This window comes from Gracilinanus agilis, chromosome 4 (genome assembly GCF_016433145.1).
Source record: "Gracilinanus agilis isolate LMUSP501 chromosome 4, AgileGrace, whole genome shotgun sequence".
NCBI lineage: Eukaryota > Metazoa > Chordata > Mammalia > Didelphimorphia > Didelphidae > Gracilinanus > Gracilinanus agilis.
Genome location: NC_058133.1, coordinates 121,105,405 through 121,124,087, shown reverse-complemented (window position 1 = coordinate 121,124,087; position 18,683 = coordinate 121,105,405). Strand labels below are relative to the sequence as shown.

Below are 18,683 nucleotides of genomic sequence, written 5' to 3'. Positions count from 1 at the left end.
GACATTGATGCTGGAGAATCATGGCTAGGGGCACGTTTAGGCAAAAGTGAGGGAAACGTGGAAAAAAAAGAGTAATGAGTATTAGGAGGGGTGGTGCTTGGAAGAAAACTTGTGGTATAAGGAGATTGTTGGGTGTTGAGTAGTTCGAAGAGGCCATTTATAATGGCAAAGAAAAATAAGGCATCATCCTTAGCTTCTGAGTTCAGTGGTCTAGTCTGAGGCTTGATGCTGTCTAGCAGCACATTCCTATGTCTGTCTGAGGTATTCGGGTGTGAGGATGTACTTTGAGACAGAAGGTATGTGATTGCATTAGATTACCACTTTTATGCAGGTTGGTGATTTGAAACTGTACTGCTCAAAGTGGTTTGTCTTTACCTTGGCTTTTAAGAAGTATCTTACAATAACGGGTACTCAGTGTGTATATAAAAATATACACACACATATTTATATATTCATATATAACATACATATTTATATATTTATTTATATATCTATTTATATATGTAGAATAGAATTGAATTGTAGTTTTGTGTGAATCATATGGATCTAAACTGTATCATCATTATCGTATTAAATTGTATTATCATTAGTTATTGTCATAAAATCCAGCCAATTGTGTGTAACTTCCCCCATGATGCTTTATTGTTTTTTTAAAAAATCCGTATCACTTTCAGCTCTTATACAGGAATCTATTCTCTTACATTGTTGATTCTAGTTCTGGAAACTTTTAGCATTGAGAGTGACCAGGTGTGGAAAAGTATTTTATTTTCTTTGTCTGTTACGAAGAACTGGCTTTTATCAACATTTCAGCCTGCTGGGGTACTGGCAGGTGCCTGGAGGAGAATATTCTCCAGCTGAGAATTAACAAGATGTGGCACCTGCCACATCAAACACAGTTAAATCCTGGCAAGGCTCTTATTCATATCCTGCCCTGATAAACTAAGAGAAGGGCATTTTATCAATATCACTAATGCAAAGTTTGGGTTCTAAAAGGTTTTCTCCATTGCTGGGCCCAAGTGCCAAATGTGTGTTCTTATAGTTCTCTGTTTTTGTTTCTCATATATACAGGTATCAGTATTACCTACAAGTCAAAAAAGATGTCCTGGATGGGCGTTTGCGGTCTACCCTGGAACAGGGAATCCGACTAGCTGGCTTAGCTGTACAAGGTAAGATCCAGTCAGTTAACCTACCACACTTGGTACTTTGTAGCTAAAATCATGGTTTATTTTTTTAGTGGTTAATTTTTTTTTGGATTAGTGTGGTAAAAAGTTAATTAGACTTTCACTCCCATTCCCAGTATTCTTTCCATCCAATCTCAACCTAAGCAAAAAGGCTATTATTTGGGGGAAAGAATTTTCTAGAACTTTTGAAAATCAATTTTCAAAGTGCTCATGCTTCTGTAATCTTACTTGAATTTGGAGAACTACCAGCTTTCATTCTGTCATTAATTAAAGTTTCATTTGAGTGTCTGCGGCCCATATTCTCATGATTATTCTATAGCCCAGTTTAGTTATGTTTTGTGGGTTTATAATAGTTTAAGTTTGATTACCCTTAAACATTAGAGTATAATTTCCTCTAAGCTAATTACAAAAATAAACAAAAGAATATGACTGTTATGCAAGAAGATAGACACATAATAGGGTTAATTTATGTTTCAGTCTGTCCCATGTAAATGGATCAAAATTTTGTTGCCTCTGTATACAAAACCATATATGCTTTATTCCATTGAATGATGACTTGCCTTCACCTTTTTTTAAGCCAACATTAAGCGTATAGTATTCCTTTTTATTTTTAAAAGGCATGCTTTGTTTTTTACTTCTTTTTAAGTAGAATTAATATATGATATTAAATGCAGAATTAATAGAAATAATAAACTGCAAGTTAATATAAAGAGTAAATGTGAGAATGAATTCACTAGTAACTTTTTTCTGACTAACTTGGGTATCTTAAATTTTGGACATTAGTTTTCAAGAATGGAAATTGTGCTTGAACCTCATTACAAACACAGAATTGAATTTGAACCTTAGGCTTAGAATTTCTGTATGTGATGTGCCCCAACTTCTTGCGGTTCACTCTCAAAGCCCTTTTGGTGTTCTCTTGGGTGTCTCATCCAATACCATGAGTCCCCTGAGTTATTCTTAGGTTTACAACATGCAGAATATTTTAAAGTATCTCTACCATATTTAAAAACAGTTAGGAAGTAAGAGAGACAGCAACCTCAGTCACAGTGGAATGTGAATGACTTTTTGAAGGCTTGACTCTTTCTCTCCCTCCCTCTTCTGCCCATATCCAGTCAGTTTTGAAGTCTTGTCCGTCTTACCTCCTCAATGCACTGCAGTCCTTTCCCTCTCTTTGCTCACCCAGCCTGTATTCTGGTTTGGACCCCTTTTATATCTCAAGACTGTTGGCAATTGCCTCTTAATTAGCTTCCTCTAATTCTGGTTTCTTTACTCCTTCATCTGTCCTTTGCACAGCTGCCATATTGAAATTCTTAAAATTGGATCCCTATCTTCTTTAGGACAAAATGGCAACGTCTTAGCCTGGCTGCCACCCACATTTTCAATATTATTCTACATGCTTCCCATTTTAGCCCACTCCCTTTTCTAGTTCCATTACCCAACATTTGACCTCCTCCATCCACATTTTGCCTCATTGACCCTTCATGTCTGTACTGTGTCCCTTCCTCACTCCAGTCTCAGAATTTTAGCTTTCTTCAGAGCATGGCTCCCATGTCACCTCCTACTTGGAGTCTTTTCTTGTTCCCTCAATTAACAGTATTTCTTCTTCTAGAAATTATTTTATCTTCTGTGACTTCATTCATGCAAACTAGCCATACACTACACACACATATACTCTTATATAGTACATATTGTGTCCCTGCCTAGAGTACTGAGCCAGTTTTCTTATTTTAATCTTTGAATTCCAGTACCCAATACAGTTCCCTACATATGGAACGTACTTAACAAATGCTTATTGAATTAACTGAGCAGAAATTTAAGTGCCTACCATATGAAGGACACAGTGCTAGACACTGAGCCCCTAAGACATTACTATTATGGGACAGCTAAGTGGCTCAGTGGAAGGACAGTCAGGCCAGGGGATGGGAAGTTCTGGTTTCAAATCTGGCTTTAAATACTTTCTTTCAGACACTCTCTAGCTGTGTGACCCTGGACAAGTCACTCAATACCAGTTACTTAGTCCTTACTGCTCTTCTGCCCTGGAACTGATCCTTAGTATTGATTCTAAGACAGAAGATAAGGGTTTAAAAAACAAACAAACAAACAAAAAACAAACTAGTAATAGCTATCTGGAAAAACTTTTTCTTAAGAATCCTTATTTTGTAATTTAGAAAAATATTCCTAACAGCAATATTAGCCATTTGATGAGAAGAGTTCTCTGGTTCTCTGAACTTGAGAATGCATCAACAGAGGAGAAAGTCTACTCTCCTTGAACACATCCCATCCAACATGTAACCAGTATCATGCCCTCTTTATAGGTGGCCTGAGTAATAAATTCCTCTTTCTCCCTGTACACATGTGCTTATCTGAAAGCCATCTGATTTTTTTTTCTTCCCTACAAGATCTTGTTACTTTTACAAGAAATCTAAAAAAAATACTCAAATAAAATCTTATATTGATTTCTGGGCACAGGGAGAAGGGCTAAGGACGAATGTCTCTTTATGGTACAGTCACATTTGATTCTCTTCCCGAGTGCTAGAACATACTTCTGCGAGCTGAAAACAGGACAGAACAGCATTTTTGGCATCTTTCAACATGTGAAATTGTCTAGGAGGTGTAAAGATTTCTAAGGGTGTTTGCCAAGGGTGATTTATGGTGGGGATTTCCAGCTTCAGAAATATGAAAAGTTACGGATGGTGTTTGTTCTTCGGCTCTCCCAATTACAGTGAGGTTTAAAAGCCCCGCTGGCAAGTTATTCTTAAGATATGAATAGTTGCATATTTAATAAATTGATAAATGCAGGTCTGACTAAATTTTTAAAGCAAAGCCCTTTAAAAAATTCCTGCTGTCTTCATACTATTAACATAAGCACATACGTATTTTGATGTTTAGCTTTTTGGTAAGCTTAAGTAGCAGCTATTTGTAAATGTATATTTGACACCATTTTAATATAATAACAATAATAATCAGGAAATTAGAGGAAGTGAAGGAAAGAAAACTAAACCACAAATTGGTCATAAATGTAATGAATTAGTGTCCAGTTGAGTGAAGCAATGACTGGTTTGCCATTCGGGACCATGGATTGGTATTTCAGTTTCCTCTTCTATAAAATGGGAATAATAATAGTGCCTGTCTCCCAGGATTATTGTGAGGATTAAGCACTTCACAAACTTAAAAGTCTATATACACTGTCCCAGAAGTCTTGGTGCAGGTTTCAGTAAAGCTTAACTTTACTTTTTTTAAAAACTTTTTTACTTAAAGTTTTACTTAAACTGTACCAATAACAACAACTAGAGCAATAATTGCAGCATTTACACAAGTTGTCCCAGAAGTCTTGGTGCAGTCTTAACTAAAGCTTAACTTTACTTTTTTTTTTTTAAGTTTTTTACTTCAAGCTTTACTTAAACCTGCACCAAGACTTCTGGGACAACTTGTGTAAATGCTGCAATTATTGCTCTAGTTGTTATTAATATTTCATCTTTTATTGATGCTAAATACTCTAGAATGGGATACTGGAGGTTTTAGTCTAAAGGGAAGGGTATTAATTTGATTTTATTTTTGTTGCTGTTTAAAAATACATTCTTGTTAATAATTGATAAAAGAAGCCATCTATTCCTTCTTAGTCTGTTGGGCAAAAATGTCTCTTCCCTGACAACACTGGACATCTTAACCCAAAGGGAAGTTTAGATATAGATTTGTATTTTTCTCCCCTCACTTTTCAATTAATTATATTAAACACCATTTCTTTTCTTTCTTTCTTTTTTTGTTGTGTTCAGCTGATTTTGGGGACTACAATCAATTTGAATCTCAAGATTTCCTTCGAGAATATGTGTTATTTCCTATGGTGAGTCTATTTTTCCACTTTTTATTTTGCCTTTTGTTTCTAGATGGGCTTGGATCTTTCTTTAAAAAAAACTTTTCAAAGGAGAAACAGTGCATGACATGTATGTTCTCTTGGCAAGCTGTATGGTATTCTTTCAGAGTTGAGACACTTTGAAAAAAGTATTGTTGGGGGAAGGGATAGGTGTGGTTAGGATAGACAGGATGGGACTTGCAAAATATCCATTTCTGTAGTGCTTTGGAGGTGTGGCTGGGTTCTAGTCACAGGGAATATGCCTATAGCTATAGAGGATGGAGAGAGCCGCTAGCAGTGAGGAACAGTTCTATCCTTTGTCAGAAAAATGAAGAATATTTCCTATAAGAGAGAATCAGTGATGTTCTTCCAAACAAAATCTCCTTCTGTATCTCTTCCACTTCCAGATAAAAGGCTTTTGGATGTCTTAGATACCTAGCCAATATTAAATTGTACCCCCCATTCAAAAAGGGACTCATATCTTAGACAACATTATATCTATCCATCATTGTTTTTCATTCTGGAATCATAAAAATCTTTAGGTTTTTGTGGAGACCAGCAAATCTAGTTTACCATGAAAATCTGGAGTTGCCTTTACAGAATTATGGAATGTCTAGCATCTAGTCTGTTTGAATGTAGTGGAAAACACACAGATAGAAGCACTGTTACTCATTTGTTCTGTGACCTTCTCATGTCACTTAGTCTTTCTGCATTTCAGTTTACTTATCCATAAAAAGATGAGGCAGGCAAAATTATTTCTGTAACTTTCCTTCCTGCTCTAAAATTTTAAGATATTGTAAAGTATTCTGGCAAGTGCAAAGAATAGTAAAATGAGTGCTATGTACTTGTATTAATGACTAACATCTTAGCTTTTTTGGAGAAAATATCTCCATTGCATTGTTAACTCAGTGAAACTTGAGTCCCACTAATGCCCCCATCTTCATTTTTCCCCTCTATATGAACTGCTTTGTATCCCTATCTTTCCCATCCTATATTTATTGATTTTTTGAGCCACAGGGCTGAATTTTACATTTTTCCTCCTTTAACTCATCTTTTTAAATAGTAATATAGTCAACAGTGAGAAAATCTTTGAGTCTGTGAGTGTGTCTGGAAAATTAGCACCAACTCATGAGCAGTACACATGTTCGCACTTGGAGTAAATTGTTATGAGGTCCTGCCATCAGTAGTCAGTATTCTTTAGGCACTGAATTTTGGGGCACATCCTCCTAGGTGGTGACTCCATGTGGGGTGTAGGTCTGTGTTTGCTCATGTGTCCCCAGCAGTTAGCCCAGTACATGCCACATAGTAGGTGCTTAATAAATCCCATCTGGCTGCCTCACTGCCAGGTGTACATTGTTGGAGCCTGTTTTGAAACCCAGAGCGAAGGTGGTCAGGGACAACTTTTTATTACAGATTTTGTATGATGCTTTTAATGGTATGTTCCAAGGGTCATTTTAATAAATTATTGGTTGGCGATTTTAAACTCTGGATTTTATAAACATATTTTCTAGCTCTAGTCAGTGCATTGAGATAGAAAATCCATGATGCTGGTGAACGAGTGAAAGGCCATAATTAAATAGTGTGAGTACATGTGGGTTTCAGTTGTTTTGGCCCAAACCTATAATTGTATCAGAATAGAGATCTCTTGGGAAATACTTACTGTACTAGTGCAAATCCAACATCTGTTCCCCAATAGATAGGCTTAGAAAATTTCCTGGAAAACAAAGTTCAAGTAATTTGACTTAGACTGCCTAATCAGTCAGTTTTAGGTATAAAACTTCAACCCAAGTCTTCCTGATTCAGAAGCCAGATTTCTGTCCCTCTATCCCAGCTTCCCTATCCTGTCAGGCATATAAACAGATGCAGACACTTAAAAAAAACCACCTTATATTCTGTGTTAATATCAATTTTAAACAAGAAGAGTGGCAAGGGCTGAGCAATTGGGGTTAAGGGATTTACCCAGGGTCACACGGCTGGAAAGTGTCTGAGGTCAAATTTGAACCCAGGTCCTCCCAACTCCAGTTTTGGCTCTCTACCCATTGTATTACCTCCCTCCCCCAATGCCTACATTTTTGGAGGGAGAGGAGCAAGGGGTTGCAGGTTTTATTTCCATTTGATCTTTGAAGTTCTTAAATGTGTTCTAGTGTGTACACACACACACACACACACACACACACACACACAGAACAAAGGTACATGGATAGTATATCCCATGAGTGGGCGGTTATGTATGGGCATGTAGCCTGCCATTTTTCATTAGCACAGTACCACCCTCACATTTTTCTGTGACACAGACAAATACTGAAGGGAGGAAGCACAATAGCTGACTGCTATTGGGCTGCTGTAGATTTTTGTTGTTGATATTGTTGACCTCCTTCCACTCTTCAACACTATTTCTTTTATTCTCTTAAATATTTCTCTTTTTAGCTTTTCAGGTGATTGTAGGGTTGTGCACATTCATCTGTACAACTGAATTTCTAAAATGCGTAGGGAGTATGTATTTGCTACTCAAAACAAACCTGAAAATATTCCAGGATTTAGCATCTACCATAAATACAAGCCACTTTAATCAAAGGATGCCCAGAAAACATGTTGAAGTTGGAGTTTCCAAACATTCTATATCTCTACATACAGGACACAGTCTAATAGTTTATCTAGATTTATCTTGCCTCCTACCTCTATCTCTGAAGTTGTTGATGGGATGCTAGTCATAAGTCAGAAAGATCTGAGTGGAAATCCCATCTCTGACATTTATTAGTTGTTTGATCATGGGAAAGTCAATCTCTCTGGGACTCAGGCAGCTCTCTAAGATGCAGCAGGACTATAATCTCTGTTGGTGGAGGGAGCCACCTAGAAGATTTATATCTCCCTTACTAGTAAGTTGTTAAAGTCAGTTTCTTGCTTCAATTATCTTGGCTATTGCTTGGCAAAATCCATTTATCTAGGATGACACATAGTCCTTAGGAGTCATTTAGTTTGATCATACTGTTTTGGTTCTCTCAGAGCTCAGTATCAAAATGAAGAATTAAGTGTGATAGATCTGTTATTTCCCATTTTGATATAAAGGTGGGAAGAATCTAGAGCAAAAAGCTAGAGTTCAGTCATCACCTTGCCTGCTTGGGAGTGACACTGTGCCCTAGTGGAAGAAGTGCTGGACCTGGAATTAGGAGAGACCTAGTTGTGAATCTTGGCTTTGACACTGGACTTTACCTCTAAGAGCCCCTCATCTCTTTCTTCATCTGTAAAATAAACATGACAATTATGTCGAGGAAGGAAAAAAATGTCATTATCCTCACATGGTCATGCTACATTTGGAGAGTTCAGTTCATCATGCCACATTTAAAGAAGAACATTGTTACATGTGAGAACATGTAGAAGAGGGCAATCTAGATGTTGAGGATCCTGGAAATCATGGAGGACAGAGTGATTCAGTTTGAAGGAGAGAAGACATAAGGGGAAAAGAATTGCTAACTTTAAGAAGAGTATCTGTGTCATAAAGTTGTCGTGAAGATGACAAAATCACAGGATTTTAGAGATAAAGGACACCTCAGTGGTCATCTAATCGAGCACAGACCTGAAAAAATAATTTATTATTCAGTCTATACAACAAATGGTCAAATGTCCTTTGCTTGAAGACCTTTCATGAAAGTGATCTCAGTTGTCTCACAAAGCATATGACAGTATTGAATACTTTTCTTTATAATAACCCTAACTTTGACAGTTTGATCAGATGTGGTCTTTAATATGTTTTGTATATTTTAGAACATAATGATTGCCAGTTATTAACTTTTTTAAAATATTGGATTTAAGATCTATTTATAGGTTGTATTACCAAGTATAATGTAAACTCTCTGAGGGCATGGTGTATTTTTCAACTTTGCAGCTTTAGTACATAGCATAATACCTTTTTTATAATAGATACTTAAACGTTGAATTGGAAGCTATTTCCATTTAATTTTTTGAATGAACAGTTTTTCAGTCACAAAAATCCTTCTTTCCATCCTATCCTTTTTTGTCCCCCATTAAGAAAGAACGACAAAACTCTTGTTACAGACATTTATAGTCAAGCAAAACAGATTTCCATTGCTCCCATATTCCTTCCCCTTGCCCTAGTTGTCTCAATCTGCCTCTGTCCATCATCTATCAGGAAGTAGGCATCATGTTTTATCATAAATCCTTTGGGATTGTGAGTGACCATTGTGTTGATCAGAGTTCAAGTCTTTCAAAATTGTTTGTCTTTTTTAAAAAATTCAATTTTAATTTTATATTTATTTGTTTTCTATATTAAAATTCCAAGGTATCTCTTTCTCTGCATTAGAGAAGACATCATATGACAAAATATATTTGTATATATAAAACTATGTCTTGCTTTTTTCTATTTATCAGTTCTTTCTCTGCAAGTGGATATACACAAGTCATTCTTCAGACAATATTTCTCTTGCTAAATATGATGTTCTTTTGGTTCTGCCCATTTTACTCTTCATAATTTTATGTAGAATTTTCCATGCTTTAAAAAAATATTTATCCTGCTCATCACATTCATATGCCACAACTTGAATAGCTGTTCCCCAGTTGATGGGCATCCCTCAATTTCCAGTTCTTTGAGACCACAAGGAGAGCTTCTATAAAATTTTTAGAACATATATGTTCTTTTTTATATCCTGCTATTTTGCTAAGATTGTATATAGATTCAATCAATTTTTTCAGTTCAATATCTAGGATTTTTCATGTATTACATCATACCATATGACATCTTGAATACCATCTATGAAAAGAGATAGTTTTAGTGCCTCTTTGCTCATTCTAATTTCTTTAATTTTTTCTTCCTTTATTGGTATTACTAGCATTTCTAATACAATATTAAATAATATTTTTGACAATAGGCATCATTGTTTCACTCCTGATCATAAAGAGAAAACTTCTAACTTATCTCCATTACAGATATTGTTTGCTGATAGTTTTAGGTATATACTTCTTATCATTCTAAGGAAAAATCCCTTTATATCTATGCTTTCAAGTATTTTTAACAGGAATGAGTGCTATATTTTGTCAAAAGTCTTTCTGTATCTATTGATATGATCATATGATTATTTTTTACTTTTATTGTTAATGTAACCAATTATGTGAATAGTTTTTCTTATATTAAACCATCCTTGCATAAATTCTGTTTGATTATGTTATTAGCACCATATTAGTTTCATAAAAGGAGTTTGGCAAGACTTCTTTACCAAATGGTCTAAACAATTTATTTAATATTGGAATTAGATGATTTTTTAAATGTTTAGTGAAATTTACTTGTAAATCCACCTGGTCTTGATGCATTTTTCATAGGAATTTCATTTATGACCTGTTTCAATTTATTTTTCTAAAATACATTTATTTAGATATTCTATTTCCTCCTCTGCTTTTTTAGGCAATTTGTATTTTTGTAAGTATTCTTCCACTTCACTTAAATTGCTAAATTTACTAGCATATAATTGGACAATATGATACTTAATAATTGGTTTGATTCATCTTCATTCATTATTAATCCATCATTTTCATTTTTTATGTTAGTGATTTGGTTTACTTATTTTTAAAAAATCATTTTAGCCAATGGTTAATCTTTTTCATTTTTTTCATAAAAATAATTCTTGGTTTTATTTATTAATTCAATGATTTTCTTAAATTTAATTTTATTCATCTCATCTTTAATTTTTAGGATTTCCAACTTGATATTTAATTGGGGATTTAAAATTTGTTCTTTTCTAGTTTTAAAAAATTGTATACCAATTTCATCAATCTATTATTTCTCTGTTTTATGGATATGTGTTTAACAGTATAAAATTTCCTCTAATGACTGCTTTTAGTATATGCATTTGATTTTGATGTGTTGTCCCATTACCATTATTTTCTTTTGTAAAATTATTTATTTCTCTGACATTCTTTAGCCCACTCATTATTTAAAATTGTTATTCAGTCTCCAATTAATTTTTACTCTATGTTTTCATGGTCCCTTATTAAATATAATATTTATTGAATTATTATATGAAAAGAATGCATTTAACATTTCTTCTTTACTGTGTTTAACTATAAAGGATTTTTTGCCTTAATATGTCTTTTTTTTGTCAAGGTAAAATATACTACTGAGAAAAAATATATTCCTTTCTATTCCTCTTCAATTCTCCCATGATATCTATCATATCTAGTTTATCTATGATTTTATTAATCTTCTTCATTTCTCTCTGTTTTTTGGTTAGATTTATCTAGTTACAAGAGGAGAAGGTTAAAATCCCCATATCTTATAGTTTATTATCTATTTCAACCTGTAACTCCTTTAGCTTTTCCTTTAAAAACCTGGATGCCATAACATTTGGTGCATATAGACTTATAGACTTAGTAATGATAATGCTTTTTTATTTGTGGTGTCTTTTATCATAATGCAGTTACCGTGTTTATTTATTTTTAATTAGATTTGCTTTAGGTTTAACTTTGACTGAGATTATTATTGCTACTCCTGCTTTTTTTCTATAATATATTTTATTCCTTTCCTCTAGTTCTACCCTATGTGTGTCTCTCATTTTAAAATGTATTTCTTGGAAGCAACATATTGTTGGGTTTTGGTTATTGATGCATTCTTCATTTTGGGGTGAATTCATCCCATTTACATTCAGTGTTTTCATTATTAGTTGTATATTTCCCTCTATTCTATTTTTCCTCACTGTTTTTTTTCTCTGCCTCTCTTTTTGTGTTATTGCTCTTCATAAATGTAAGTTTCGTCTAACCACTACCTGCCTAATCCATTATTTTCTTCCCCCACCCACTTAGTTCTAATTCAATCTACCATTCTAAAATTCCTTGCCTTGTCTTGTCCCCTTACCCTCCTTGTTCTTAGTGAATCCTCTTGTTTTCCATCATTTCTTCATATAAATGTCCTCTTATTCCCTCCTTTATCTAGCACCTTGCCATCTTTTTTCTTAATATATATATACTTTCTAAGAGTACCTGTCTTATTTTTTATCTCTTGTCTTCCTATATCCTTATAAGTAAGAAAAAATTTTACTTTTCTATATGTATGTATTATTTACCTTTTTACCCAAATCAGATGAAAATAAGGGAGTTACCAAACTTAGATAAACAATTTCCTGTTAGTTTCTCTTACAGCTGGTGATAGATGATTTTTTTTCCAGTTCTACTTCATCTTTTAGTTCCAAATCATCAGGGCAATTTCTTTAATAAGTTCTTAAAGTATAGCACTTAAATTCTTTTTTTGATTATAACTTTAAGGCAATCCAAGAATTCTTATATTGTGTTTTCTCTATCTGTTTTCCAAGTCAGTTGCTTTTGTAACAAGATATTCTCTTCTATTTTTTAATTTTTTAAATATTGTTTTATTATTTCTTATTACCTTAAAAAGTTATCAGCTTCTTTTTGCCCAATTCTAATTTTTAATGAGTTATTTTCTTTGGTGAGTTTTTGAATCTCTTTTTCTAATTGGTTGACTTTTATTTCATAATTATATTGATTTTTTTGCAACTTTAATTTTTTTTTCTAATTTTTCTTCAACCTCTTAAATCTAATTTCTAAAATATTTTAAAAGTTCTTCCAAGAACTCTTTTTATGCTTGTGCCCATTTTATCTTCTTCTTTAACATTTTTAAAGTGTGTTTAATTTCACTGTCTTCTGAATTTGAACCCTGATTTTTATTTCCAAAATAGCTAACTATGGTGTGATTCTTTATCTTTTGCTTACTCATTTGTTTTTAATTTTTAGTGTCTAATTTCTTAATTATTAACTTTATGCTAGTGTCGAGCTCTTTTCCCTGTGTGGAGGATAATGGAGGATATTTATGGAGGATAATGCTTCAGGGTTCATTTTATGTGTGTGTGGTTATTATTGTTATTTCCTGAGCTTTCTTGGGGTCTTTGACTCCTTGGTACTTTTAAGTTCTACAATACAAGATCCTCAGCAACATTGACACCTTCAAAACTCTTATTCCTGGGGTTTTTCCAGAGGCTCCAGGTGTCATGTTACCTTTGTGTCTATGAATTACAATGTGGAACTGTGTCTTCTCTAGTTGCTTGTCCCTCTTCAACTGTACTCACTCATATGCATTCATTTCCCCCCTTCCTAGTCACAGCTAGAAACACTATAGTATGTGGCAATATCTAGTCAGTGCATGTAAGATCCACAGTCTTCTCCTAGTCACTGCCCAATCCTTACACAGTTGGTTGGAAGTTCCAAAGCTGAGACTGTGCCCTACACAGTTGCCTCCAGGCCCTGCTGTCTGTTAGTTTTATTATCAGAGTGCCACCTAGAGCCTTCCCTGTTTCTTCCCAAATTGTTCTATGTTGTACTATTGTTTTCCCCTGACTCTTAACTATTTGTGCTACCTTAAAGTTTTCTCAGAGGCATTATTTTTTAATTATTTTTTGGGGGGTATTTGGAAAGTGAATTAATCTTCTGCCCTGTTCAGCCATCTAAAAGTTGTTCCTCTTTATGATTTTGTTATAGAAATCATTTTCTTGGTTTTGTCCACTTTAATTTCCTTTAGTTCATACAAGTTTTCTTAGGTTTTTCTGAAACCATCTTTTTCTAACATTTCTTATAGCACAGTAATTGTCAATCCCATTTCATATCCTTAAGTTGTTTAATCAGTCCTTAATTAAGGCATACCCTCTCACTTTCTAATTCTTTGCCACCACACACACACACACACAAAAGCAATAAATTTTTTTTTGTATATCCTTTGTTAGAGCTTTACCTAGGCCTAATCTCTCATTCCTACCTTTTTTTTTCTGAGTTTATATCTGGCCTCAGACACTTATTAGCTGTGTGACTCTAGACAAGTTGTTTAATCCTGCTTGCCTCAGTTTCCTTATTTATACAATGTGTTGGAGAAGGAAATAGCAAACCGCTTCATTATCTCTGCCAGGAAAACCCCAAATGGGATCACGAAGAGTCAGACCAAATTGAAATGACTGAATAATAGCAGTTTGTCAGTCTACCTCCTTCCTTTTCCTGCCTTTCCCTTCTCTCTTTTCCCTCCTGATTTACTGTGTGGTTCAAGGGCTCTCCCCCAACCTTTTCCCCTCATTTGTATACACTTCTACTTGTGTACCCCAGTTATGTGAGAGAATTTGCCCCGTCTTTCAACTTCCCTTTCCTCTCCCACAGTGCATTAATTTTTCCTTCTCTTTCCATCCTCATTTTAAGATCATCAACCCTTGGCTCTCTGGCTAATTAGATCCTGGATAATAAGCTTTTGAGGGGACACATGTATTATCTCCCCATATTAGAGTGAAATAATTTTATTCATTTTCTTTCCCTTAAGATTCTTTGTTCATGTTTACCTTTTAAGTGTTTCTCTTAGTGTTTGCATTTCAGTTTCTTCGCAACTCTGGTTTTTATCAGGAATGTTTATTAGTCTTTTTTCATCAGAAAGGCATTCTTTCAGTCCTGTAGAGTGATACTTAGTTTTGTTGAATAAATTGTTCTTGATTATAAGCCTATATCATTTGCCTTTTAAATATCATATCCTAAGTTCTTCACTCCTTTATAATGCTGTGGCTACTAAATTATGAGTGATTCTGACTGGCTTCTCAGGACTAGGATTCTTGATTCCTGGCTACTTGTATTATTTTTTTCTTTGACCTACAGGCTCTAGATTTTGACTATAAACTTTGACCATAAAGGAGTTTTAATTTTGGGTTTCTTTTCAGAGGTGAGTGGTACATTCCTTTTAAGAGACTTGAGCAATTTTCTTTAATAGTTTCTTGAAATATAATGTCTGGCCTCTTGTTTTAGTCATAGAAGACAAGTAGTCAGACCAGTGATTATTTAATTTTCTTTCTTTGTTCTGTCTTGTTTTCCAGGTCAATTATTTTTGATATAATAACTTATATTTCCTTCTGTCTTCCTTTGTTGGATACTTCTTGCTATCTCACAAAATCATCAGTTTCTTTTATTTTTTTTAGAAGAAAACTCTTACCTTCCTTCTTAGAACCGATTCTAAGTATAAGTTCCAAGATAGAAGAGTGGTAAGGGCTAGGCAATGGGGGTAATAGTAACTAGACAAGTTACTTGTCCCAGGGTCACACAGTTGGGAAGTTTCTGAGTTCAGGTTTGAACCTAGGACCTCCCATCTGTAGTCATGGCTTTTTGTCTGCTGAGCCACCTAGCTAATACCAAAATCATTAGCTTCTATTTGGTCCATTTTCATTTCAGAGTTTGTTGCTTGGATGAGGCTTTGTATCTATTGTGCCAAGTTATTAGTTCCTTTTCCAAATTTTTCTTTCACAGCTCTTAATTATTTTCTAATTTTTTCTCTAGTGCTCTCATTTCCTTTATAAAAACAATTTTTTTAAACTTAAGAAAAATAAACCTTTTGGGGCAGCTAAGTAACACAGTGGATAAAGCATCAAGTGTTACAAATGAAATTGATATAAAAGGATGTATATAAAGATATTAGGGTTTTATTAACAGCCATATTGATAATTAAAAAAAAAACCACCTGCCTGCTAAGATCTAATTCAAATGCTCTGCCATGTTTTCCCCCTGGCTGCTTCATAGGAAAGAGGAAGTACCAATCTCAATCTCCCTATTTAAGCTTCTGTTTACATTGTCTTATGTCACGTAAGGGCAGGAAGCCCATTGAATCATAGGAAATGTAGTTTGTAAGAGATCTAAATGTCCACAGGAAGTTTAGATTAGGAATCTCAACATTAAGCTCAAGGATCCCAAATTTCCAATATCACACAAGCCTGGAGTTGGGAAGACCTGGGTTCAAATCTTGCCTCAGACATTTCTTAGCTGTGTGACCTTGGACAAGACACTTAATCCCGATTGCCTGCCCTTACCACTCTTCTCTCTTAAGAATTGTTGCTAAGACAGAAAGTAAGAGTTAAAAAAAACCCCAAAACCTAAATTCTTGCTTAATTTCTCCCATGATTTCAACTGAACTTTGGCCCAACCTGTGTTTTTCTTTTAGGCTTTGCTTATAAAAGCTTATAAAAAAGTAAATCTAATGAATTCTTGAGTATTCTTGTCACCATGATATTTTTTATGGTAGATTTTTTTTGCTTATTCTTTCAACCTACTTCATGACTTTGGACTTCATTTTAGGGTCAGGTTTTCTGTACTTTTAAAAGGCATGTCTGAGTTGAGTTCTTGCCTTGTCAGGGTCTTCAACTTAGGGACATTGAGTCTTTCTTTGGATTATTGAGTCATATTATATATTCCAGTACCTCAGAAACAGCTTAGCCCAGGGATCTGAAAGCTTTTAGTTTTCCTAATTTGGTCTGATCCAGGACAAAATCTAATAACCTGTCCTCTTAAATTGAATTCTATAAGTTCTTGACCTGGATTTTTATTTGAGCAACAGGTCTGTTGTGGGCTTTCTTCCTGTGCAATTTTAGAAGATTGCTACTAGACTCAGCAATTATAACCATCCATCTTGAAAGCTTTTCTGATTCAAAGTGATAGAAATACTGACTACCTGTTGGTCTGCTCTACTTCCACTAGATTTTCTACTGTAGGTTTCAGACTAAAGTAGAGGCTAGAATTGAGATACTATTCAACCTCTGGAAGCAGAGTCAAATAGTTACTATTTGCTTCTGAACTGCCTCCTTGAAAACTCCTTGCTCCTCACCCTGGAATGCCACCTTTAGGTTCAGGTGCCCTCTCCTCAGGCTGCCATGGATTTGTGCCCCAGTCCTGGGTACTGAGTGACAAAGCTGACAGTTGGCAACTGCTCCTGTACTCACCATAAGGTCAGGGCAGTCTGCTCTGGATCTGAGACCTTTGGTTTCCCTGGTAAACAACCTCTGTGTGTGCTAGAATGCTCCATTCTGTCCTTTCCCCTGCCAACTTCCATTCACTTTAAAACAGAAGCTAAGGATTGAACTCTTAACCAGGAAGGATTTCTAAATAGCTTAGCTGCCTTAATGTTATCACAAATGCAGGGATACTTTGTAGATCAAAGTTTGTGTGGTTATAGCAAATGTACTAAAATATTTATTTCCTATCCTCAATGAGCATATAATCTATTAGCTAGTATAAAACATGCATATATGCAATGCCTTAAGAAGAAAGCTTATGAAATGATCAGAAAATTATAAATCATTGTGGTACTTAATCCTTAAAATCCTTAATTTTTTAAGTATTAATTTAATTTAAAAGAATCCTTAAAAAGAGTTCAGAGATGTATGCCATCAGGTGAGCTTATTCAGGTTTGATTTCCTAGAAAGGTAAATTTTGAAGGAGAGAGAGAAAAGAGAATGCCAGGATCTTTTTAAGTCTCATGGGTGTCTATTTCTGTAGGATTTGGCACTGGAAGAAGCTGTCCTAGAAGAGCTGACCCAGAAAGTGGCCCAGGAACATAAAGCACACAGGTAAGGGAGAGGGGGGGCAGAGGAAGATGAGAAATAGCTATGTGCAATGAATGGATGGATGGATGAATGAAAAAAAATATTAACTATATACTTTGTGCAGAGTTGGGTTAAACACTGGGGACAGATAGAAAAGCAAAACTCATCCTGTTAGGGGCAGCTGGGTAGCTCAGTAAGGGGCAGCTGGGTAGCTCAGTGGAGTGAGAGTCAGGCCTAGAGACAGGAGGTCCTAGGTTCAAACCCGGCCTCAGCCACTTCCCAGCTGTGTGACCCTGGGCAAGTCACTTGACCCCCATTGCCCACCCTTACCAATCTTCCACCTATGAGACAATACACCGAAGTACAAGTGTTTAAAAAAAAAAAAAAAAAAGAAAAAAAAACTCATCCTGTTAGAGAGCTCACATTCTAAAGGGGAAGACAACAGTTAGACTGGGGTTCAGCTGCAGTTTAGAAGGAAAGTCCTAATTGTTCTAAAGATTTAGAAGTATGACATCTTTTGCATCATTTCCATTAATAAAGTATTTTCTGAGTCTCTGTTGAACCATTTGATAGTACCAAGGAATTTGATGGTTAGGGTTTTCTTTTCTGGGTCTTTGGTAGCTATGGTTACTGAGCAGGAAAGTAGTATAGGCAGAGCTCAGAGATTTTTTGAGTCCAGTTCCAGACCACTGCAATAAAGCAAGTCACATGAATTTTTTTGGTTTCCCAGTGCATATAAAAATTATTGTTGCACCATTCACTAGTGTTCAATAGTATGTCTTAAAAATGTATATTTCTTAACTTTAAATGTTTTTTACTAAAAAGAGGCTAAATTTCATCTGAGCCTGTAGCAACAAATTATAATCTTTTTGTTGGAGATTCTTGCCTTGATATTGATGGCTGCACGTTGATTAGGGTAATGGTGGCTGAAGGATAGAGTGGCTATGGGAATTTTTAAAAATAAGTTAACAATGATGTTTGTCACACTAGTTGACTCTTCCTTTGACTTAGAGCCATTGTAGGACTATTAACTGGCCTAATTTTAATATTGTTGTATGTCAGGAAATAAGGGGGCCGAGAGATAGGAAAATAGCCAGTAGGTGGATTAGGCTGAACACATATGACATTTATTAAATTTGCCATCTTGTATTTGTGTGATTGTGGCATCTCAAAACAATAGCAATAGTAACATCAAAGATCACTCATCAGGGATCACCATAATAGATAGAATAATAATGAAACATTTCAAATATTACAAGAATTCCCAAAATGTGACATACAGAGACATAATGTGATCTAATGTTA

At 34.9% G+C, this 18,683-nt stretch overlaps 1 protein-coding gene across 1 annotated transcript in view; it reads left to right on the top strand.

The window, feature by feature from the left end:
- The window catches only part of PTPN14 (protein tyrosine phosphatase non-receptor type 14), a 176,816-nt gene that overhangs the window by 99,566 nt on the left and 58,567 nt on the right, over positions 1 to 18,683 (top strand). Inside the window, exons 4-6 of the mRNA XM_044674715.1 lie at positions 1,069 to 1,166; positions 4,955 to 5,022; positions 17,332 to 17,402. Coding sequence (XP_044530650.1) covers positions 1,069 to 1,166; positions 4,955 to 5,022; positions 17,332 to 17,402 — 237 coding nt within the window. The remainder of the gene's footprint in view (positions 1 to 1,068; positions 1,167 to 4,954; positions 5,023 to 17,331; positions 17,403 to 18,683) is intronic.